The 25,032-nt window shown below is 41.0% G+C and overlaps 1 protein-coding gene across 1 annotated transcript in view; it reads left to right on the top strand.

The window, feature by feature from the left end:
- Positions 1-23,324, top strand: part of PABIR2 (PABIR family member 2) — an 80,290-nt gene extending 56,966 nt beyond the window's left edge. Inside the window, exon 10 of the mRNA XM_024746575.1 lies at positions 21,866-23,324. Within this exon, the coding sequence (XP_024602343.1) occupies positions 21,866-21,926 (61 nt within the window). The 3' untranslated portion in view covers positions 21,927-23,324. The remainder of the gene's footprint in view (positions 1-21,865) is intronic.
- The last annotated feature ends 1,708 nt before the right edge of the window (positions 23,325-25,032 follow it).

A 25,032-nucleotide genomic window follows, 5' to 3' on the forward strand; every position in this document is an offset into this window, starting at 1 on the left:
CCCCCATCCTGTTCCTCAGCCCCCTTCCTCCTGCTTTAACAGACAGGAGTTGTTTCCCAGATGGCAGTAACAGTACTGACAATCAGAAAAATTTGTGCTGAGTAATATTTCAGACCTAATGGAGGGAATTCCAGGATAAACAGATGACTCTGGGGTTTTTACCACCACTGCCCCTGAAGACCCATCCTCCAAGGCTCCCACATGAAAGACTGTCCTTCTCAGGAACTCAGTGCTTCTGTCTGTGAGGATGTTTCCAGAGCAATGACTGCCGTTTGACAAAGGCTCTCCAAAACGGTGGCTTTTGTCTCTTGACACTCTTCACCATGTTGCTTTCTCTTCCATGGAGCCCTCAGGCCGTCATGCTCTTGTGTTTTCTCCTTTCTCCAAATATGATAGCATCTGGCCTTGACTTGTCTGCATGTGCACAATAAAGACATCTCTCTGGAAAGAGTATCATAATACTGTTTCCTAGATCTTTGTTTCAGGGGACAGAAACTTAAGCCAAAGGAATAAATCTCTAAATGTGAAATTTCAGATATCGGCCAGCAAGTGGGAGGGTTAATAAAGGGATATTGAGAAAAAGCACCTTTCTTGTACTTCTGAAATCATGCTAGTGGTTCTGAATGTCAGCTCCTTATATGGGAACTAATATCTATAGCTGGAAAAATCTCAGACACTCCTGACATGGTTGAGCGGAAAGGGCATGGGCTCTGGAGCCAGACTGTGTAAGGTCACATTCCAGCTCTGCCACTTCCCAGCTGGGGTACCTCGCATAAGTTGCTTAAACACTTGCTGCATCAGTTTCCTTTTTCTATAAAACAGGATAGTTATAGAACCTAATTCACAGGGTTCTTATATGGGTGAAACTAGATAACTTGAATATCTATAAACACCTAGCATGGTGCCTGGCACAGTGGGAAGCAGTTAATGAATGATATCTAGTCTTGGCATTTCCTCATTAAAGCTGGCTTTTCCTTAGGTCCTTGAACTATGTAGGTCACTTTAGGGGAACTCAATTCAGCTGGAATTATTGAGGATCTGCTGTGTGCCTAGCCCCGTGCTTGGGATACTGTGAGGAAGACAATAGAAATCTACAAAGGAGGAGCTAATCTCAGGGATCTGCTTTGGTGTAATGTTTTGAGCTTCTTCCAAAGAGCCCCATCTGACAGCTAGGTGAAGAGGCCCAGGGCCCTTCCTTACACAGAATAGCAAGGGGTTTAAATTCATGGGCTCCGCAATCAGGCAGGCGTGTGTTCACTTCTTGCCTCTGCCTCTTGACCGTGGTGTGACCTTGGCAAGGCACACTACCTCCCCATGCCTCAGCGCTTCATCTGTAAAATGTGTGTCATAATTTCATCCTTACCCATGCTGTACCCATCAACATAGATTCGTAATTATTGCTTTATGCAGTTCTCTTTTCAATCCGATGGAAAAAATGGAGTTACAAAAATATATTAGTATCGTTCATGTTTTTAGATAAATATTACATTTACTGGTGTTCTTTACTTATTTGTGTGGATTTGAGTTACTGTCTAGTGTCCTTCCATTTCAGCCTGAAGGACTCCCTTTGTCATTTCTTTTTTTTACCTTCTTTTTAAAAGTTGAGGTATAATTGACATATAACATTGTATTAGTTTCAGGTGTACAACATAATGATTCAATATTTGTATATATTATGAAATTATCACCACAGTAGTTAGCATCCATCAAAAGACATAGTTACAAAAATTTTTTTTCTTGTGGTGAGAACTTTTAAGATCCACTGTCTTAGCAACTTTTAAATATACAGTACAGTATTATTACCTAGTCACCATGCTGTACATTACCTCCCCATGACTTATTTATTTTATAACTAGAAATTTGTATCTTTTGACCCACTTCACCCATTTTGCCCAACTCCCACCCCCCACTTCTGGCTACCACCAATTTGTTCTCTGTATCTATGAGCTTGTGTTTGTTTGTTTGTTTTTTAACATTCCACATATAAGTCGGATCATATGGTATTTGTCTTTCTCTGTTTGACTTATTTCTTAGCATAATGCCCTCAAGGTCCATCCATGTTATCTCAAATGGCAAGATTTCATTCTTTTTTTATGGCTGAATAATATTCTCCTTCATTCTTAAGGGTAGTTTTGCTGGATATAGAATTCCTGGTTGACAGATTTTGCCATTCAGCACTTTGAATATGTCATCCCACTGCCTTCCTATCTCCTTGGTTTCTGATGAGAAATCAACTGTTAATCTTTTTTTAAAATTAATTATGTATTTATTTATGGCTGCATTGGGTCTTTGTTGCTGTGTGCGGGCTTTCATTGCGGCAGCTTCTCTTGTCACAGACCACAGGCCCTAGGCGCGTGGGCTTCAGTAGTTGTGGCTCACGGGCTCTAGAGCGCAGGCTCAGTAGTTGTGGAGCACGGGCTTAGGTGCTCTGTGGCATGTGGGATCTTCCCGGACCAGGGCTCGAACCCGTGTCCCCTGAATTGGCAGGCGGATTCTTAACCACTGCACCACCAGGGAAGCCCTCAACTGTTAATCTTATTGAGGACCTTTTGTATGTGATGAGTCACTTCTCTCTTGCTGCTTTCAGGATTTTTTCCTTGCCTTTGGACAGTTTGCTTATGATGTGTCTAGGTGCAGATCTTTTTGAATTTATCCTGCTTGGAGTTGGTTGATCTTTTTGGATGTGTGGATTAATGTTTTTCATCAAATTTGGAAAGTTTTCAGCTATTATTTCTTCAGATACTCTTTCTGCTTCTTCCTCTGTCTCCTGTCCTTCTGAGAGTCCCATTATATGCATGTTGGTATACCTGAAGGTGTCTCACAGGTCTCTGAAGCTCAGGTCATTTTTCTTCATTCTTTTTTCTATTTCTCACATTTAATATCAATATTTTCAAGTTTGCTTATTTTTTCTTCTGCCTGTTCAAATCTGCTGCTGAACCTCCCTAGTGAATTTTTCATTATCAGTTATTGTACTTTTCAACTTCAGAATTTCTATTTGTTTCTTTTAAAAAATAATTTCTATTTCTTTATGGATATCTGCTATTTATTAAGACATCATTCTCATACTTTAGTTCTTTAGACATGGTTTCTTTTAGCTCTTTGAACATATTTAAAATAGCTGATTTAAATCTTTATCTAAAAGTCCAATATCTGGGCTTCCTCAGGGACAGTTATTATTGGTTGTTTTGTTTTTTCATGGGTATGGGCTACTTCTCTGCAGGTCTCATAACTTTTTGTTGAAAATGGGACGTTTTGAATATTATAATGTGTTCAATCTGGAAATCAGATCCTTCCTCCTCCCCAGGGTTTTTTGTTGCTGCTTGTTGTAGTTGTTGTTTGTTAAGTGACTTTTTCTATCTGAACTTCCACGAGAGCTGGTTGGTCCTATCTCATAGTTACACTTTACAAGGTATAACTCCCCCTACTGTTTGCTTTGGTGGCCCCGCAGCTCTTTTGATGATATTTGAGGCTAGTCATTGGGAGAAGCTAGTTATAAATATTAAACTTGTCTTATGCTTCTTAGATCTCTGCTGAGCAGCTTCTATTCAAGGAACCTTGTAAGTCAGAAGGCCAGTCAACCTTCATTATCTGCCTTCATGTGAGAAAGAGAAAAAAAATAATGAGAGATTTATATGGCACAAGAGAAGAGCCCATTCCACTCTTCTAAGAGGCCTGAAAAGACTCCCCTAAAGAGAATAAGCCACACTCCAGAAAGAGAGTGGAAATCCATGTCATCCAGGATAGATGCCCCTAGCCCTTTCCTTCCATTCCCCATCTTCCCTACTTTTGAGGGGAGGGAAGTACACCCTTGCAAAGTGGAGTTGGCTGAATCCTGCAGTGTTGCCAGAGACAGGGGTGCCTATGTGAGGTTCTCCCTACAGAAGAAGGGGCAGCTTTAATGGTGAACTAGAGTCAATCAGAGACTGGGGCAGAAGGACTGGAAAGAAAGCCTGAGGAGCACAGGTAGAGTGTCTCCAGCACTGGATTGGGAGTGGACGAGGGAAGGAAAGGGGAAAGGGAGACAGGCAATGGCAGAAAGAACAGTCAATAAATTCTGTGCCATTGGGGCAGGCTTAGAGCAAGAGGCAGTTTGCTTTTTCCTTTTTAAAGTAATTTTTATTGCAGTATAGTTGCTTTATTTATTTATTTATTTATTTATTTATTTGTGGTACGCAGGCCTCTCACTGCTATGGCCTCTCCTGTTGTGGAGCACAGGCTCCGGACGCGCAGGCCCAGCGACCATGGCTCATCAGCCCAGCCGCTCCGCGGCATGTGGGATCCTCCCGGACCGGGGCACGAACCAGTGTCCCCTGCATCGGCAGGCGGACTCCCAACCACTGCGCCACCGGGAAGCCCACAGTATAGTTGCTTTAAAATGTTGTGTTGGGCTTCCCTGGTGGCGCAGTGGTTGGGAATCTGCCTGCCGATGCAGGGGACATGGGTTCGAGCCCTGGTCTGGGAAGATCCTACATGCTGCAGAGCAACTAAGCCCATGAGCCACAACTACTGAGCCTGCGTGTCTGGAGCCTGTGCTCCGCAACGGGAGAGGCTGCGACAGTGAGAGGCCCATGCACCACGATGAAGAGTGGCCCCTGCTCGCTGCAACTGGAGAAAGCCCTTGCACAAAAATGAAGACCCAACACAGCCAAAAATAAATAAGTAAATAAATAAATTTATATATACCAAAAAAAGCTAACTAGGCTGTACATAGGATTTAAAAAAAATGTTGTGTTAGTTTCTGCTGTACAGCAAAGTGAATCAGCCACTCGTATACCTATATCCCCTCTTTTTTAGATTTCCTTCCCATTTAGGTCACCACAGAGCACCGAGTAGAGTTCCCTGTGCTCTACAGTAGGTTCTCATTAGTTATCTATTTTATACGTAGTACTATATATATATGTCAATCCCAATCCCCCTATTCATCCCACATACCTTCCCCTCTTCGTATCCTTAAGTTTGTTCTCTGCATCTGTGTCTCTATTTCTGCTTTGCAAATAAGTTCATCTGTATCATTTTTCTAGATTCCACGTATAAGTGATATTATACAATAATCGTTTTTCTCTTTCTGACTTACTCACTTTGTATGACAGTCTCTAGGTCCATCCACACCTCTGCACATGGCACAATTTCATTCCTTTTTATGGCTGAGTAATATTGCATAATTCAAAAAGATACATGCACCCCAATGTTCATTGCAGCGCTATTTACAATAGCCAGGACATGGAAGCAACCTAAGTGTCCATCGACAGAGGAATGGATAAAGAAGATGTGGTGCAGTTTGCTTTTTCTGATTCCATATTTTCACCAAGCAGTTTTTAATAGTTATTTGGGTTCTTGAGATGTTCGTCAGCCATCCACCTTATACCTTCATTCAACAAACATTTACCAGGTGTCAGGCACTGGGCATAAGGATATGAATAAAACAGGTCTCTCATGGTTATAGGAGAAAACAATGTATGGAATATAACGGCATAATGAAAGAAGGGCTATAACTGAGGGAAGGCCAGAGACCTGGAAGCTGCAAGGAAGCCTCTCACTCCAGCTTGGAGTGGGGGGTAGGACGTAGGAATCTGTAAGTCCTCTATAAGGAGGTCGTGCTTGAGCTGAATCTCTAATCTTGACGCACAAGAAGTTTGTCAAGTGTTGGTGGGAGGACTGTGTGGGGATGCAGGCATCCTAGGGAGAAGGAACGGCAAATGCAGACAGAAGCCAGAGAGAGCTTGTGGCACATTTGGAATGAAAAAATAGCTTTGGAGGGTGGACATGGGGTTTATGAAGGGTACCAGAAGGAGGTGAGATTAGAAAGCTAAACAAGGCCAGACCATGAAGTGCCCTGCGTGTTTCAAGGAGGCACGTGTGCTTTATCTTAAAGGTTGTGGGGCAGTCAGTGAAGGCTTTCACAGGAGAGTGACCTGGGTGGTGTAGTAAGATGGTTCAGAGTGTAAGATCTGTACACTATTGATGTTCAGAGTGTGGTCCCTCTACCAGCAGCATCAGCATCACCTGGGAACTTGTTACAAATGCAAATTCTTTGGGGGTCTTTTTTGGTTAAATTTATTTGTTTGTTTCTTTTTGGCTGTGTTGGGTCTTTGTTGCTGCACGTGGGCTTTCTCTAGTTGCGGCGAGCGGGGGCTACCCTTTGTTGCGATGCGCAGGCTTCTCATTTTGCTGGCTTCTCTTGTTGCGGAGCACGGGCTCTAGGCACATGGGCTTCAGTAGTTGTGGCGTGTGGGCTCAGTAGTTGTGGCTCGTGGGCTCTAGAGCACAGGCTCAGTATTTGTGGTGCGTGGGCTTAGTTGCTCCGCACCATGTGGGATCTTCCCGGACAAGGGATCGAACCTGTGTCCCCTGCACTGGCAGGCGGATTCTTAACCACTGTGCCGCCAGGGAAGTCCCACAGATGCAAATTCTTGGGCTCAATCCCAGACCTACTGAATCAGAAACTCTGGAGGTGGGGCCAGTCATCTGTGTTTTCACAAGCTCTCAGGTGATTCTGATGCATGCTTAAGTTGGAGAACCACTGCCCTAGGCAGACCACCTAGGTTGGAATCCCAGTTCTCCCCCTGTGTAACTTTGGGCAAGTTTGAAATCTTTCGGAGCCCCAGTTTCCTCAGCTATAAAATGTGGATTATAAAGTTGTCGTGAGGATGAACTACGTTAATATATAAAAAGCACTTAGAGTAATACCCTGTCCATATAGTATATGAGCCATTATTAAGAATGTTATTGTCACCCAAATTCCTTCTGGATGGCTGGACATTTTTATCTGACCTGGAGGCCTTAGTTAGTGTCATGGCTTTTCCCTTCCCTTCCCTGCCCTGCTCTGCCCTTCCCTTTCCTCATATGTAGAAAAGTATCTATCAAACGTCTATCACAAGCAAAGTGGTGTTTAAAGGGAATTCACTTGGAGATAGTGGTAACACCCTAATGGTAATCCAGGTCTGCTAACTGTATAGAAGAGATGGAACTCAGGGGTGGCCTTGGACATGCCCCCTTCCCCAGATCTTGTCCTCAGTATGCTCATTTGTGGGGCGAGGGGGTTGGAACAGATGATTTTGGAGGACTCTGACAAAAAGGTAATTTTGCTTACCTTTATTTATTTTTTTAAATTAATTTATTTTGTATTTATTTTATTTTTGGCTGCGTTGGGTTTTCATTGCTGTGCGAGGGCTTTTTCTAGTTGTGGTGAGCAGGGGCTACTCTTCGTTGCGGTGTGCGTGGGCTTCTCACTGCGGTGGCTTCTCTTGTTGTGGAGCACGGACTCTAGGCACGTGGGCTTCAGTAGTTGTGGCACATGGGCTCAGTAGTCGTCGCTCACAGGCTCTAGAGCGCAGGCTCAGTAGTTGTGGCACACGGGCTTAGTTGCTCTGCAGCATGTGGGATCTTCCCGGACCAGGGCTCGAACCCGTGTCCCCTGGATTGGCAGGCAGATTCTTAACCACTGTGCCACCAGGGAAGCCCCTTTGCTTACCTTTAAATGAGTCAAATTTAGCACACGTTTACTGAGTACTATTCTAGTAACTTTCACAAAATTTCACAAGCCTGTGAGATACGTATTATTATTATCCCCCCCAATTAAAAATGAGAACATGGAGGCCAAGAGAAGATCAGCTGTCCCCAAACTGCATGGAACCCAAGGGGCAGAGCTGAGATTTGAGTCAGGTCTGCCTGATTCTAGGGCTTGTCTCTTCTACATGGTGATACTGCCTCCTGTGGCTCACTGTGACTTCCTTCAGAGAGATAAATTGGCTTGGCCAAGGTCACACAACTAAGCAAGGAGCAGAGGAAGGACTAAAACCCATGTGTTCTGACTCCAGGGCCAGTGTTTGGTCTACAAATCACAGTGGCCTGTAACAATGAAAGCTAACAGCATGCTAAGTGCTGGACTGATTAATGACCCGCCTCTTGCCTACCAGCTCCAACAATCTAAAGTCAATAGACAACACATCAGCCATGTAACCAAGAGCCATGTGGCACCAAGATCAGCAGACCTCTGCAGGAGTCAATCTGAAATGCCTGGAGGGGTCCAAGAGGGTTTGAGATGGACTTCCTGACTGCAGACTCTGTCAGAAGCTATTTGAAGGTGTTATGAAAAGTGACTTGCTGCCTCTCTTTCCAAAGAAATGGATTAAGTTGAAGATCTCCCCGTTCACTGATCTCCAAAGTAGGGTATGCACATTGAGGTGTGGGAAGAAAATGTTAGAACTTCTAATTCCATTGTCTGTTTTTCAATCACTTTTAAATTTCTATTTTCTTTTTTTTTCTCTTTTTTCGGCCGCACCAGCCTGTGGGGTCTTAGTGCAGCATGTGGGATCTTAGTTCCCCAACCAGGGATCGAACTCACACCCGCTGCATTGGAAGCATGAAGTTTAACCACTGGACCGCCAGGAAATTCCCTAAATTTCTATTTTCTATGTATGCTTTATGATGTAGAACATACACACTAAGCTTAGTTTATAATTTACAAATTATTAATATACCCATAATTTATAAGTAATTTTCTATTTTTGTATAGGTTATAGAATGTCCTCAATTATTATATTAGTTTATAGTACATTAATATAATTTGTAAACTAGAAATATATTTACAAAGTATAAATGCATTGATAAAATATATAATGCATTGATAAATATATATAAATGCATTATATTATATATAAATGCATTGATAAAATATATAAATAAATATATTAAAATTATACATATTTTACACATATTATACATGGTATTTGGAGATATATTTGAAAACTTTTTTCTAAACAGAAGTGCAAGGAGATAATACACAGCCCACCACTATCCACTAGAAACAGCAATATTCTGGGGCCTGCTTATGTTTTGGTAAAGCAGAAACCCCATCTTCTTTTGCATTTAATAGCCATAAATCATGTGTTGGTCCACCTGTCCTGGTCTAAGTGTCTACCCCGAGTGCAGAGACTCTGTCAGGGACAGAGTCCCTACCTTTGTATGGTTGACAAGCACATGGTCCAGTAATGGGGGGCCAGTAACATCAATTTTGAACCATCCACACAACAGAATTTTATCTCATGATTTTAAATGATGTTGGAGACAACATATATAAACAGTTGATACAACTCAACATCAAAAAATAACCCAATTAAAAAATGGGCAGAAGAACTGAATAGACATTTACATTTTTCCAGGAAATGCAGATGGCCAACAGGCACATAAAAAGATGCTCAACATCGCTAATCATCAGGGAAATGCAAATTAAAAACACAATGAGATATCACCTCACACCTGTCAGAATGGCTGTCATCAAAAAGACCACAAATAACAAATGTTGGCGAGGATGTGGAGAAAAGGGAACCCCCATATATTGTTGGTGGGAATGTAAATTGGTGCAGCCACTGTGGAAAATAGTGTGGAGGTTTCTCAAATACTGAAAATAGAACTACCATATGACCCAGCAATTCAACTCCTGGGTATATATCTGAAAAAAACAAAAACACTACTTGGAAGAGGTACACGCATCTGAGTGTTCATAGCAGCATTATTTACAATTGCCAAGATATGGAAGCAACCTAAGCGTCCATCAACAGGTGAATCGATAAAAAAGATGTGGTATACACACACACACACACACACACACACACACACACACACACAATGGAATACTACTCAGCCATAAAAAAGAATGAAATAATGCCATTTGCAGCAATGTGGATGATCTTGGAGGGCATGATGCTAAGTGAAATGTCAGACAGAGAAAGACAAATACTGTATGATATAACTTATATATGGACTCTAAAATATAAAACAAAGGAATGTATATAACAAAACAGAAACAGACTCATAGAGAACAAACTAGTGGTTACCAGTGGGGAGAGGGAAGGGGGACAGAGCAATATAGGGGTAGAGGATTAAGAGGTACACACTATTATGTATAAAATAAGCTACAAGGATATATTGTACAACATGGGAAATATAGCAAATATTTCATGATAACTCTAAGTGGTGTATAACCTTTAATACATACATACATACACACATAAATAAATAATGTTAGAAAAAAATATGTCATGATTTGGAGAGATGGTCTTATATTGTAATCATAAACAAGAGTAGGTTACAATAACAACAGGATGATCAGTATTTTAATTTTTTAAAGAAAACAACAGATTGTGTATACACGCATGGAAAAAGACAAGGAGGAAATAGCCCAACATACGCATCATGGTGCGCAATTGTAGGCATTTTAATTTTCTTCTTTGTAGTTATCTTTGCTTTGTAAAATTTCTATTAGAAGTTTATATTGCTTTTGTAATCAGGAAAAACACTTTTCTGAAAAGAAAATAAATTGAGCACATGCACTTGAGAAGGATGTACGTATCCTTTCAGTACACAATGCAGTCCTACAGAAAGAAAAATGAGCCTGACTTGTCACAGTTTCCTGCAAGAGGATGCTGAGGACCTTATCATATCAGTGCGTGGTGAGGGCACTGGGGGAGAAGTTTCTCTCAGGTCTTAGAACCAGGAAAAGCTACACTGGTTTGCTTTTATCTTATGGACACTGTGACTCATGTAACTCAATAATCTTCAAACGCTTTTGCCTGAGAATCCCCTGAGATTTTTAAATTTTTATTTTGAAGTAATTTTAGATTTACATGAAAGTTGACCAAAAAAATAGTACAGAGAGTTCCCGTGTACCCTTCATCCAGTTTTCCTTAATGTCAACTGACTTAACCATAATACAGTGATCAAAACCAGGAAATTAACTTTGGTACAATAATACTAACTAAATGTTTCAGTCCACTCAGGTTGCTGTAATAAAGTACTGTTGACTGGGTGGCTTATAAACAACAGAAATTTATTTTTCACAGTTCTGGAGGCTGGAGGCCTGATAAGTGGGTGCCCACATGGTTGGGTTCTGGTGAGTCCTCCTCTGGGTTGCAAACTGCCATCCTCTCTGTGTCCTCCCATGGTGGAAGGGGCAAGGGAGCTCTCTGGGGACTCTTTTATAAGGGCACTAATCCCATTCACGAGGGCTCCACCCCCATGACCTAATCACCTCCCAAAGGCCCCACCTCCAAATACCATCATATTGAGGATTAGGATTTCAACATATGAATTTGGGGGAGGGGGGCCACAGACATTCAGTCCATTACACTAAACATCAGAGTTTGTTCTGATTTCCCCAGTCTTTCCACTGATTTTTTTTCTGTTTCAGGATCCCACATAGCATTCAGATGTCATGTCTCCTTAGTCTCCTCCAATCTGTAACAGTTCTGTCTTTCATGACCTTGATGCTTTTTAAGATACTGGCCAGCTACTTTGTAGAACACCCCTCAATTTGGGGTTGTCTGATTTTTTTCTCATGATTAGATCAAGGTTATATATTTTCGACAAGAATACCACATAAATGATTTGTGCCGTTCTCAGTGTTTCCTGACCTTTAATAACAGTGTCCCCTTGCACATTTTTATCACACAATTTTAAAATCATAAGTGTAAATAATTGCAAACATGTTATTTCCAATCTATTATAAATATCAGCATTTTAAATAATACTGTTACTTCACTCTTTTAAATGTATTCTAAATACCAAATACCGAAGTGATTTTTACCCACCATCATTTTATTTTAAAACATATAAACATTTTAAACATTTAACATTTTATTCCTTGAATCTGTATTTTTAGTTCATTTCCCTCAGAGAATTTTATCTTAAGGTAATACATTTTTATATGTGAAATATAATGCTTCCACATCAGACTTCTCTGTAACAAAAATATACTTATAAAGTGAAATTAATTTTTACTTCTTGTATCCATAAAACACTACTAAAATTATTATAACTACTGTACATAAATGATCAAAACAAAATAAATGTATTAAAAGGTTTTGAAAATAATTAACAGTTACAAAAAGCATTTTTAAAAATTTTTTATTTTTGTATACACTGAGTCTTTGTTGCTGTGCACGGGCTTTCTCTAGTTACGGTGAGCGGGGGCTAATCTTTGTTGCAGTGTACAGGCTTCTCATTGTGGTGGCTTCTCTTGCTGCGGAGCACAGGCTCTAGGCTCGTGGGCGGAGTAGTTGTGGCTCATGGGCTCTAGAGTGCAGGCTCAGTAGTTGTAGCGCACGGGCTTAGTTGCTCCGCAGCATGTGGAATCCTCCCAGACCAGGGCTTGAACCCGTGTCCTCTGCATTGGCAGGTGGATTCTTAACCACTGCGCCAGCAGGGAAGCCCAAAAAGCATATTTTTATTTAAATGCATCTCAGTGAAATGGAAGGGACTTTTTTTCAGGTATCCGTGGACAAATATTACTATATTGCTAGAAAGAGACAGTTATTCAGCATCAATTCTATTTCTAATTTTCTTTATATACATAAGGACTGAGAAATCTTGTTCATATAAATAAGGAGATGAGACTTGAAAATTTTTATTATAACACTGTCGTATAATTCTATGAGTTCCTTTGAGTTCCATACCAAATATCAGAGTGATCTCCCAGCAAAAACAACTTTTTTCCATTTTTTATTGCAATATAATTCATGTACCATAAAATGCACCCTTTAAAACTATAAAATTCAGTGGTTTTAGTATATTTTAAACATGGCACAACCATTACCACTATCCAATTCCAGAAGAGTTTCATCACACCAAAAAGAAATTCCTTACACATTAGCAGTCACTTCCCATTTTCCCTTCCCCCCAGCCCTTGGCAACCACTAATCTTTCTGTTTCTATGGATTTTCCTATTCTGGGCATTTCATATAAATGCAACAGTGTAATATGTGGCCTTTTGGGGGGGGTCTTCTTTTTCGCTTTTTCTCAGTGTTTTCAAGGTTCATTGTTTTTATGGCTGAATACTATTCCATAGTATGGACGTACCTCATTTTCTTTATCCATTCATCAGTTGATGAACATTTGAGTTGTTTCCACTTTTGGTCATTGTGAATAGTGCTGTTATGAACATTTGTATGCAAGTTTTTGGGTGGACATATGTTTTCATTTCTCTTGGGTATATATATCTAGGAGTGGAATTTTCGGGTCTTATGATAACTCTATGTTTAACCTTTTAAGGAAGTGCCAGACTGTTTTCCAAAGTGGCTGCACCATTTTCCATTCCCACCAGTAGCATATGAGCGTTCCAATTTCTCCACATCCTTGCCAATACTTGTTGGCAAAATCTGTCTTTTTGATTATAGCCATCCTAGTGGGTGTAAAGTGGTATCTCTTCATGGTTTTGATTTGGATTTCCTTGATGGCTAAATGATTTTGAGCATTTTTCATGTACTTATTGGCCATTTGTATATCCTCTTTAGAGAAATATGTCTATTCAGATCTCTGCCCACTTTTAATTGGATTATATGTCCTTTTATTATTAAGTTGTAAGAGGTCTATATATATTCTAGATACAAGTCCCTTATCAAATATATGATTTGCAAATATTTTCTCCCATTCTGCATGTTGTCTTTTCACTTTCTGAATGGTATAATTTGCAGTACGAAAGTTTTAAATTTTCGTGTAGTCCACGAAAATTTTGTGTATCTCTTTTTTTTTTTCTTTTGTCACTTGTGCTTTTGGTGTCCTATTTAGAGATCCATTACCTAATTCAAGGTCATGAAGGTTTATAACTATGTTTTCTTCTAAGAGTTTGTTTTAGTTTTTATAGTTTTAGCTCTGGGTCTCTTGCCATTTCCATATGAATTTTAGGATCATCATGTCAATTTCTGCAAGAAAAGCCAGCTGGGATTTTTTTAGGGATTTCACTGAATCTGTAGATTGTTTTGGGGAGTATTGCCATTGTAACAGTATTATGTCTTCTAATCCATGAACAAGGAATGTCTTTTCATTTATTTATTGCTTCTTTTATTTCATTCAGTGATGTTTTATAGTTTTCAGTACACAACTCTTACACTTCCTTTGTTAAATTTATTCCTAATTATTTTTTTATTGCAAATGGAATTGTTGTTTGATTTTCAATTTGTCTATTATTAGTGTATAGTAGTAAAATTGATTTTTGTATATTGATCTTGTATCCTGCAACCTTGTTGAACATGTTACTAGCTCTAATATGGTTTTTTTTGTAGATTCTTTAGGATTTTCTGCGTACAAAATTATATTATCTGTGAATAGGGATATTTTTACTTCTTCCTTTCCAATATGTATGCCGTTTATTTCTTTCTCTTGCCTAACTGGCCTGACTAGAATCTCTAGTACAATGTTGAATAGAAGTGGTAAGAGTAGATATCCTTGTCTTGTTCCTGATCTTAGGGAGAAGGCTTTCAGTTTTACACCATTAAATCTGATGTTAGCTGTGGGTTTTTCACAGATGTCCTTTGTCAGATTGAGGAAATTACTTTCTATTTCTAGTTTTTTGAATGTTTTTATCATGAAAGGACATTGGATTGTGTGAAATGCTTGTCCTGCATCTACTGAGATGAATATGTGGGTTTTGTCCTTTGTTCTATTAATATGGTGTATCACATTGATTGATTTTCATATTTTGAACTGACCTTGAATTCATGGGAAAAATCCCACATGGACATTGTATGTAATCCTTTTTATATGTTGTCGAATTCATGTAATTCATATACCAATAATTGCTGGTATTTTGTTAAGGATTTTTTAGTATTGCGGTAAAATACACCTATACATAAAATTCACCATTTCAGCCATTTCAAAGTGTCCAACTCACTGGCATTTAGTACATTCACAGTATTGTGCAATCATCATCACTATTTAGTTTCAGAGCATTTTCATCACCTCAGAAGGAAACCCCATACACATCAAGCAGTCACTCCTCATTCTCCCCTCTCCCTAGCCCTTGTCAACCACTTATGTAATTTCTGCCTCTATGGATTTACCTGTTCTGAATTTTGTTGAGGGTTTTTTTTAATCTATATTCATAAGGGATATTGTCTGCAGTTTTTGCCCAGGTGTGAAGTGCAAATAACTTGGGTGAAATCCTTTCTATTTAGAGAATGACTAATTCAAATTCTTTATAAGTAAAAAAGGGGGCCTAGCCTTTCTGTAAAACACAATTATTCACAGGCCCCTTTGTACCCCTTTCATTTGGCAAGAGAGGGAGGTGGGCAGAGGAAAGGAAGAGAGCAGTTTTTCAGCTTTGTCTCTCTTCTGTCTGATAGAGAAGGAGGACTTTGGAAGGAAGCCTTCCCATTTATCTTCCTTGCCCTCTAGTCTCCCCTTTCTGTTGCTGTGCTCAGCCCCAAGTTGCCTCAAGTAGCCAGATCCCAGGACAATATCTCTGAGGTCTCTTCTCCTCAGCTGGGGCCTTCGCCCTCAGACTACTCTCAAAACTGCTTCCCTTTTGGGTGTCCCTTGCCTATAACCCTTGCTAACTGGCCAGATGGCATCCATTTGCTTGAATCACATGTTCTTGTTTGCTAAGGTCTCCCTAAAGTCTGTCCAAATTCCCCGAGCATGAGGAATGTCAAGCCCCAAAGTTGTAAAAAAGGGGACTTGCTGGAGGCCAACAAGGAGGTATTTCTGGAGATCACGGTGCTGTTTATGTAATTTTCAAGTAATGCACACAGGCAAGTTCATCATTTGGTGAAGCGGGCTCAGGGAGTGGGAGTAAAAGTTTACTCCCACCCTTACAGTGCCCCTCATAGCCCAGCCCACCCTACAGCTTTGTTGAGAGCTAAAAGTCCCTGGAGAGACTTGGAGGTGGGGAAGATTTTTTTTTTCCAGGGAGGCTTCCTGGCTTACACTTCTCCAGACCCCAAGGATACTCCCAGACTCAGGGTGATGTCATTTGAGTGTTTTCAGATAGAGAATTTAAGACTTACTCTGACCTCATGTGCTTTGTGTTTCCAGCTGAACTCAAACTTTCCAAAACTTGGGTTCATTTACCTTTAGTCAAAAATTCCCTTTCTTGGCTCCATTTCTAATTACACGTGGGCCTCTAAGTCTTCTTGGCCATCAGGTACCAGTTGATCAAAAGTACCACACATTTAGGTGGGGCCAATGAGGCTGACATCTCCTTTGAAGTTCAAATAGAGTTGGAAATGAGTGCAATATTGCTCACATGATGTCAACTCACATGTTTGAAATATAGCGTGTGACATTTGACAAACTCAGGCACATGGTAAGGCAGCCATTCTGCTTATAGAGCCAAAGATTCCACTCAGGAATAGGGAAATGACTTCCCATTGAGGGTCTGCTTCTCTGTTGATGGCGGACTCAGAATAGGGAGCTCTTTGATGAGGAGTCTGAATGCTACTTCCAACTCTTGGGCCAGTAATGAGCTATTTGAATGATTTCAGAATTTTAGTAGGCAGACCTACCCTCATCCCTTGCCCTCACTCTAGGGGAGAGCCCCCACTGAAGGCATAAATGTTTTTCCTGCATGGTTCATAAAAGCTACCTGTCGTATGTATGTAATATACTTCTCCCTGAAGACTACTCCAGATAGCTGGGGCTTGGCCAGCCAAACCAGAGAAGGCAAATTTCCTGCAAGTAAGCTCCCACTTCCCTCATCTTCACCATAGCAGACTTTAGAGCACTCTCTTCTATCGAGTCAGGATGAGACCACAGAACCTTCAATTCAGCACCCCTGGTAATCTGGCCCAGTTGCCTACAGTTGTTATACAAAATCATAATAGTAGTGAATAGTCTTGTTACAATACTGTTATCATTATCTTACAGACAAGGAAACCAAGGCCAAGGGAGGGTACGTTATCTTTCCCAAGATCAAACTGGCAGAACCTGGGCTGGAATTCTGGTCTGTCCGACTCCAGAGACTACCTCTTAACCATTACGCTATGTCAATTCAGTCATTCACTCAACAAGTATTTAATCAGCACCAATTATGTGTTAGCACTCTCTTAGGCACTAGAGATACAGCAGTCAGAAGGTCATCCAGCGGATCATGACACTGTGGGCCTCCAGAAGGAAGAAGTCTTCTGGGGATCAGTGACACACAATGGAGGGTATATCTATTTGCTAGCAGGATGAGGGATCTCAAAAAGGTGAGAGCTCCAAACTCGAGCACGGGCAGCGTCTAAAAACCTCAAGCTGTGAGGCAAAGGAAGGTAGAGTTTGAGCTCAGCTCTGGTCCTTAGCAGCATCCTATGGGCTTAGTGTAGGCAGGCTGTGGCCCACGTGCCAGTGCTTGAAGTGGAGAACATGCCCCATTAGTCTCCATAACTCTGTGAAGGTCAACCACCCAGGGCCCCCTAACCGTAGGCCAACCTTATGTTTCCATGTCTGCTCACCCTTTTTTGCTATTAGCAGCTGAATGTGTGATGCTTGTGGCTCCTTGCAAGGAACTCTGGCAGCGGGTCACAGGTGGAGCTGAGCTCACCCCTCCTATAGATACATTTCTCCCTTGTAAAGAAGGGAAAGAAGATAGATCAAAGGACACCAGGGCCCATGTGCTTCATATGGAGACCCGGGTGAGCTGAAAAGGAAGGGGGAGGAGGGGACTAGGGTAGGCTACAGCCGAGCCATGATTTATTGGCTTGTTTTGCTCCTGCACTTCTGTTTACCCAGCTGGGCCTGCTGCTGCCCAGGGTCCCGGCATGTGCACAGCCACTCTGGCCAGTCCTTGCGGTAGTGTCAGAGAGAGCGTGGACTGTGTCAGCTCCTGGCAAAAGTGAGGCAGTGGAGTTCGTGTTCGATGGTTGCAACACTCCTACCCCACTGGGCCTTGTCTCACCCCCATGGGGTACCCCCTCCCCACACACGTATCCCAGTCTCAGCCACAAAATCCCCGGGGCCTTTTTCTCCTTAGTGGAGCCTGGTGTCACTCAGGTATCTAAGACATACCTACACTAACAGGTAAGCATCTGCCAACAGCCTCAAGCCTAATTCTTCTAGCATTTAAAAATGCTGGGCACCTCTTTACTTAATCCATTCAAGGTAGATAAGAACAGAGCGCCTCAGGAGAAGAAATGAAACAAATAGCTTGTGGAAGAGTTGTAGATCCAAGAACATGAATCGAGTCCCTAGTCTTCTAGGCCAGTCTTCGAAATCCTGGCATCTCCATAAAGCTCACTGACTGCTTTAAACAGCAATAGAGAAGTCTCGGCAGCCCCACATTTGAATGATTTCAGAACGGTGTGCGTGCACGTGCCGAGACAGACAGAGAGACAGATAGGGTGGTAGCGGTGGTGGTCAGGACTTGAGGACTCAAAAGGCCCTTCCAGGTACATGTGGTCAATGGTCTGTTAGTGCGTAGAATCAGCTCTACTTCTCTCAAAAATCAACACAATACATTAGGAGTCTGGGATTAGCGGATACAAACTACCATATATAAAACAGGCAAACAACAAGGTCCTACTGGATAGCGCAGGGAACTATATTCAATAATCCTTTAATAGACCGTGATGGAAAAGAATATGAGAAAGAAAATATACGTACACACACACACACACATATGTGTATAACGCTGCTGTACACCAGAAACTAACAAAACATTGTAAATCAACTATACTTCAATTTAAAAAAAAAGAAAGAAAAACTCTCTGGGGAAAAAAAAAAAACCAACAAACCAACACGACCCCAAACCAAACAGAAGGGGGTAGCAACTGGTGGCAGAGGGCCCCTGGGCCTTGAGTAAGCACCAGAGGGGGCGGTTCTGAGTGGGGCTTTCAGATCCTAGCTCTGCTACTTATTAACTCTTTGACCTGAGCCAAGTTGCTAGCTTAGCTTAGCTTAGCTTCTCTTAGTCTCAGAATCACCCTCTAAAATGGGAGCAACACCTGCCTCACTTCATCGTTGTGGACATTGAACATGATAAAGTCTGTCAGGCACTTAGCAATCCATCTGCATGATCAATAGGAGAGGGCTGTGATGATCAAGATGAGGATTCCGGAGAACAGAGGATGGGACATCTGAAAGCTTCAGCACTTTCGATGTTCATTCCTAGTGTTTCCACAGTTCAGAGGAACGTCTGGAAGGGTGGAAACAACCCAAGTGTCCATTGACGGATGAGTGGATAAACAAAATGTATCAGTAGTATACACATACAATAGAGCACTACTTAGCCTTAAAAAGGAAGGAAATTCTGACACACGCTAGAACATGGATGGACCTTGAAAACATTATGCTAAGTGAAATGAGCCAGTCACAAAAAGACAAATACTGTATGATTCCACTTACAGGAGGGACCTGCAGTCATCAAATTCACTGAAACAGAAAGTAGGATGGTAGCTGCTAGGGACTTGAGGTAGGGGGAGAAGGGAAATTGTTTGATGTGTACAGAGTTTCAGTCTGGAAGATGAAAAGGGTTCTGGAGATGGATGGTCGCACAACAATGTGAATGTACGTGATGCCACTCAACTGTACACTTAAAATGGTTACAATGGTGACCTTTACGTTAGGGTTCTGTTACCACAATTTGTTTTGAAATTAACGTTTGAGAATTGATGGGGTTAGGGGTGTATGCGTGAGGAATGAGAGTGGGGAAGAGCCCTGGTAAATAGATGAGTGCTCCAGTGAAAGCCTTGCTGGGATTCTACTATGTTCTACCCTACTATGAGAGGGCGGCTGATTTCCATAAAGGGGCAGAGACAGAGAAAACAGAAGTAGGAGAGGACGATGGCCTGGGGCTGTCAGTGTAAAACAAAAGATACAAGAGAATAGAGGTTTCTGAGCCCTGAAGATGCAGCGAGCTAGGAAAGAAGGCTCCATCCCAAGGCTATGGTCCCCTATGGTGAGCACCAAAGCCCATTTGGACCACAGCTGCAGCCAGAGGGGAGACCTTAGAAGGGAAGGAGGAGGTGCCTTGGGCTGGCCTGAGGTAAAAATGGCAGAGATTCACGAATGCAATCAGCTCAACTGCCCATCATTTCCAATGCAGAGTGGCTGGGACCAGCCTCTCCTCTTCCTGCAATCCCGCTCCCTCCGGCTCCACAGGGCACCGTAAGGATGCCCATCTCCTTCAGTTGGGCTGCCTGGTTTCCCTGGAGGGGAGGATCTGGAGGCAGGCCTTCCAGTCCTCACATCCCTAGCAGACCTACCTCCTGGCTGGACCATACCGGCCCCTGCGCCCATGGCCCGTGTCCATGTGGACACACCTAAGTCCAGGACCGGCACAAGCTGAAGAGATCCCAGCCCAGGCACGGAGGGAATTAGGCACGTCTTCTCTGCTCCTGAAGTAATGTTTGTCTTTCGAATTCTGCCAACCAAAATGGCTTGGGCTGTGATTCACCATCACACCGTTATGTCATACTTCCTTACTGCTTTTATGACCAAGGAAGACTCCAGGCACAGTAGCCATATTATGTCCCAGCAAACTCCTGCCCAAATTAAGTCACTATTTCTGGTCCCTGTCGCTGTTCAGAAATGACATCCAAGGATAATTGCTGTTTTAGGGGCACATTTTAAGGCAAATGCAAGAAATAATGAATGTACCTATTTTCTGACTGAAATTTGCATCCGTCTTTTTACCCTCTCCTGGCAAACATGTTTTGTTTATTTAAACAGCCCTTAATAAAAATGTACAGCTGCAAAGCATCTTACTACTCAATGCTTTCTGGTTAAGAAAATTGCCCATAATCACAGTTGACTTTCCTATTTGTAACAGAATATTATTTTTCATTGATGCATGGCTGCGGCCCAACGTGTGAACATTATAAACGCAGTGGGAGGCTTATCTGAGGTTGCAAGCACTTCATTCATTCATTCCTTCAGTCAATCAACAAACTTGTTTTGTGGATTTACCATGTGGGGTTTAGGACCTTTTACAGCAGAGGGAAAAGCATCCTCAGAGACATGAGAGAGCATGGCAGTCACCGATATGATAAGGGTAGCCACTGTCAACCACAGTTGATGTGTCATGATTGGCTGTAAGGTGTGACATCAATAACTTGTTACTGATAATCGTGAACGTACCAAAATTTACTTTAGTTATAAGTTGGAATGGATTCAAGGTTCTCCTTATAATAGCAGCGTCACTCTCGCTTGCATTTCAGTATGTTTTAAAATGAGAGGTAGAGAAAAGGGTCTAATTACCAGCCAGCATGCCGAGAATCGTATATTCCCCGAGTTCACCCACGGGAGTGTGTCACGCTTATGAACATCATCTGTCAGTTGTATCACAGTTTAGAATTGTTGGAGTGGCCCACAAGGTGTGTGTTACGTGGGGGAGTAGAGGGAGATGAACCTGGGGAGGTCCGATGGGTAGGCGCAGCTTTTCAGAGCTTGAATAAACACATTTTCGACTGGATTGCTCCCAAATTTTGCAGAGCTAATTGTCGTTGACATCACAGAGCTACTGCTCATTTATCAAGTTCCAGGCTTTCCCCAGATACAGAGAGGGGATCTTAGTTAACGTAGGGACTGTCAGCCCATACTTGTGACTTTAGCCCGTCTTGGAGAAGCCATAATTATACTTCTCACAATCAACTGCTCCTAATACTGGCTGCATTGCTTGTTGAGCGCCTTAGAAATGAGAATGTGACCCAAGAGGCAGTTTCCAGGCTAGGTTTCATGGAGTGATTGTACTGTGCACCTCATATATCTGTCTTGGAAAACAGATGGAAATTCTCAGTAAAGAGTCAAACTAGAAAAGGAACTTACTAATAATGAACTTGATATGCTATCTCTACTGGGCGTGTGGCAGGCTGCTGGGGGTACAGAAAAGGGATGCCTGTGTTGCCTTACCTTTCCAATATAAACTGGATTTCTGGAATTAACCAAAAGATAGATGGAATAATACCTCACATGCAAATAGAATAAGTGATTGGCTTGGTGTTCTGATTTGAAGGGTACCCAAAATGTTTCCCTGCCCCTGAAACTACTCTCCCACTGGTGCTTGATTTTCTAATATTAGAAATTGTGGTGGAATCACTTTATTTGTTTAAAATCTATGCTTTGTTCTTTTAACTGTTTTTCTTTTTCTTTTCTTTTTTTCAAATGTATGCTTTAGGAAAGGAGGATGCTTTAAAAAAATAAGAAGCACATTCAGGAATGAACTGGAAGCCTGCTAGAATTGTTAAGAAGACCAGTTGTGTGGAGATGCAACCTCAGTAATTAATCAGTGAGCAGCTAGCAGCCAAATATCTGATAAGAGGGAGGAGGCCCTCTCCTTTGAGGGGGAAAATGACTCCCTTCTGATTGAAAAAGCACCATCCCAGACCTTCTTGCTGCTGACATGCAGATGTACATCTGGCTGTAATCTCTCACTCCCTGCTAGCCTTTGCCAAGCTGTGTGGAACAGAAATCCCCGTTTCTCCCCCATGTAAGGACACAGAGAGAAATTGAATAGTTACATAGTTAAAATTCTGAGCACTGGTGAGGAGAAGGAACATGCCCAAAGCAATAAAAAGACTCTCACTTCAAAACTGTGGCTGAAGAAAGATTCGAGCAGTTTAAACAACTGGTTGAGTTGATTGGGGTGAAGGGAGTAGGCGTCTCAGAGCCACGGACAGGTCTTGATACTCTGCAGACAAGCCAAGAAATCTTTAAATTGTGTTCAGTCCACTCAAGGTTAGTGAACAAGACAGAACAAATGCTTAATAAAAGTTGACGGGATTTATTTGCACCTAGGTGTCTGTGTTTCAATAAATCCTGCTCTAAATTTTATTTTCTGTGGAGTTGTTTTAAATGCAGGTTTATTGATAAAGAGTGAAAGCATAATTAAGTGGGGAGATGTGCTCTGTTCCCTCTCTCTGAGCTGTCCAACTTAAGGGAAACCTATCATTCTGTCAAAGTGGTGGCGACGCATCCAAATTGCCGGACTAGCACATAGGAGGAAAATCATACCCTTTGAAGTTTTGCCTGCAAAACTCAGTAACCCACAATTCAGAAGTGACAGCAAACACCACAGTGCCTCTGCCTTTGGATTAAACACTGCAGCCTTCTTTAAAAGTGAAAATGTCCCTGGGAAGGTTAACGTATAAAGTTACTAGGTCCTTAATAGGGTGGTTCCTCAAACTGAGTATTTATCAGAACCATCTGACACCACATCTTTCATTTATCTTGAGAACTTTAAAAATGCAGGACAGTATAGAGAGGAATATAGCAAACACTTGTGTACTTGCCACGCAGAGTGGAAATACAGTACTATATTTACTTTGTCTTCCATTAAAAAAAATAGAATAGTTTAATAGAACAGATTTTTAAAATAGCTTATTTTTTAAAATAAACTACAGGAGAAGTTGAAGTTCCCTTAATCTCCCACTTCTAGTCCATCCATTTTCCTTAATTTGATACATTTTCTTCCAGGCTGTAAATAATACACTATATGGTTTTGTATGTACTTTGAAAATTCAGTATTATGTTCTTGAGATCAATCCACGTGGGTGCGTAATGATCTAGTTTGTTTTCACTGCTGAACCGTAACCTATAGTACAACCATGACACATTTCATTTATTCATTCCCCAATTGATGGATATTTATGTTGTTTCCTTTTTTTTTTTTTTAACTATTAAAAACAACTTGCAGTGAACACAGGTGTCCATGTGTCTTTGTACACTAGGTGGCAAATTCTCCAGAGTATGTACCTTTTAGATAGTAGAGTGGGATTGCCGAGGTAAAGAGTACACACACTTTTAGTTTTTCTGGGTCTTGGCAGATTACTTTCCAAAGTGTCTGTACCAAATAACAGACACTAGTCTATGTGGTCCCACGACACCATACCATTGACAATTCTTGAGTTTTAATTTTTGCCAATCCGACAAGTAAAAATCATGTCTCCTTTTTCTTAATTTCCATGAATACTAGTGAGGTTGAGCATCTTTTCATATATTTATAGATCACTCTAGTTTCTTGGGTCTATTGCCTGTTTGTAATCTTTGCCCGTTTTTCTTTTGGGCTGGTTGCCTTTTAAAAATTGATTTGTTTTATGTCTTTTAGATGCTGTTTCTTTTTCAATTTTTGCATGCCAAATATCTCCTCCCACTATATGGCTTGTTTTCACTTTATAGTGTTGTTTTTTTCTATAGACATTTTCATATTTAACGCAGCCTCATTTATCCATCTTTTCTTTTAAACTTTTTGAGGTTTTTGGGTGTGATTAATGATTCTTCCTTACTCTTAGACCATAAAGATATTCTATATTTGCATCAAAATGTTATGAAATTCTGCTTTTAACATTTAGATCTTTAACTCATTTTGAACTGATTCTCAGGTAGGATTTGAAGAAAGTTAATCTAATTTTTATCTTTTCTCACATGGATCATTTTAATACCATTTATTGAATAGTCTATGTCATATCCTCCATGATTTATAATCAACCTCTGTCATATATCCAGTTCTCATAGATTTATATGAGTTGTTTTTAGGCTCTTTTAGATTCCACTGGTCTATTTGTTTATCCATCTGCCAATCCCACAGCACTCTTTTAATTGCTATAACATAATAAGTGTTGAGAATCTGCCCTCCATTGATCTTCTTCAAAATTGTTTTGTCTATTCTTGGTGCATGACTCTTCTATATAAATTTTAGGATCAGCTTGTCAGGATCCATTAAAAATCCTGTTGTGATTTTGATTGAACTTGAATTAAGTTTATAGATCAATTTGAAGAGAATTGCCATTTGATGTTGAGTCTTCTCATACATCATCATGGTATATCTCTCTTTTTGAGGTTACCCTTTTCTAAACTTAATTTTTTAAAATATTTGCCTAATTAGATTTTTTAACAATTTATTACAGATTTTGGAATATTTACTGTGGTTATTTATTTATTTTTGGCCGCGTTGGGTCTTCATTGCTGCACGTGGGGCTTTCTCTAGTTGCGTCGAGCTGGGGCTACTCTTCGTTGCAGTGCACAGGCTTCTCATTGCGGTGGCTTCTCTTTTCCTTTCTTTTTTTTTTTTTTTTTTTTTTTTTTTTTTTTTTTCTTTTCTCCTGTTTTTTTCTTTTTTTTCTTTTTTATGTCCCCTGCATTGGCAGGCAGATTCTTAACCACTGTGCCACCAGGGAAGAACCTAAACTTTTAATTTTTATATAATTATGGATTCATAGGATGATGGAAATGTAGTATAGAGACGTCTCCTGTACTGTTCACCCGTTTTCTCACAGTGGTTACATCTTGGTTTTTCAAACAGCTTTATGAGGTACAACTGATATAAAAAACCCTGGACATATTTAA

Source organism: Neophocaena asiaeorientalis, unplaced genomic scaffold (genome assembly GCF_003031525.2).
Source record: "Neophocaena asiaeorientalis asiaeorientalis breed wild unplaced genomic scaffold, Neophocaena_asiaeorientalis_V1.1 scaffold1019, whole genome shotgun sequence".
Lineage (NCBI taxonomy): Eukaryota > Metazoa > Chordata > Mammalia > Artiodactyla > Phocoenidae > Neophocaena > Neophocaena asiaeorientalis.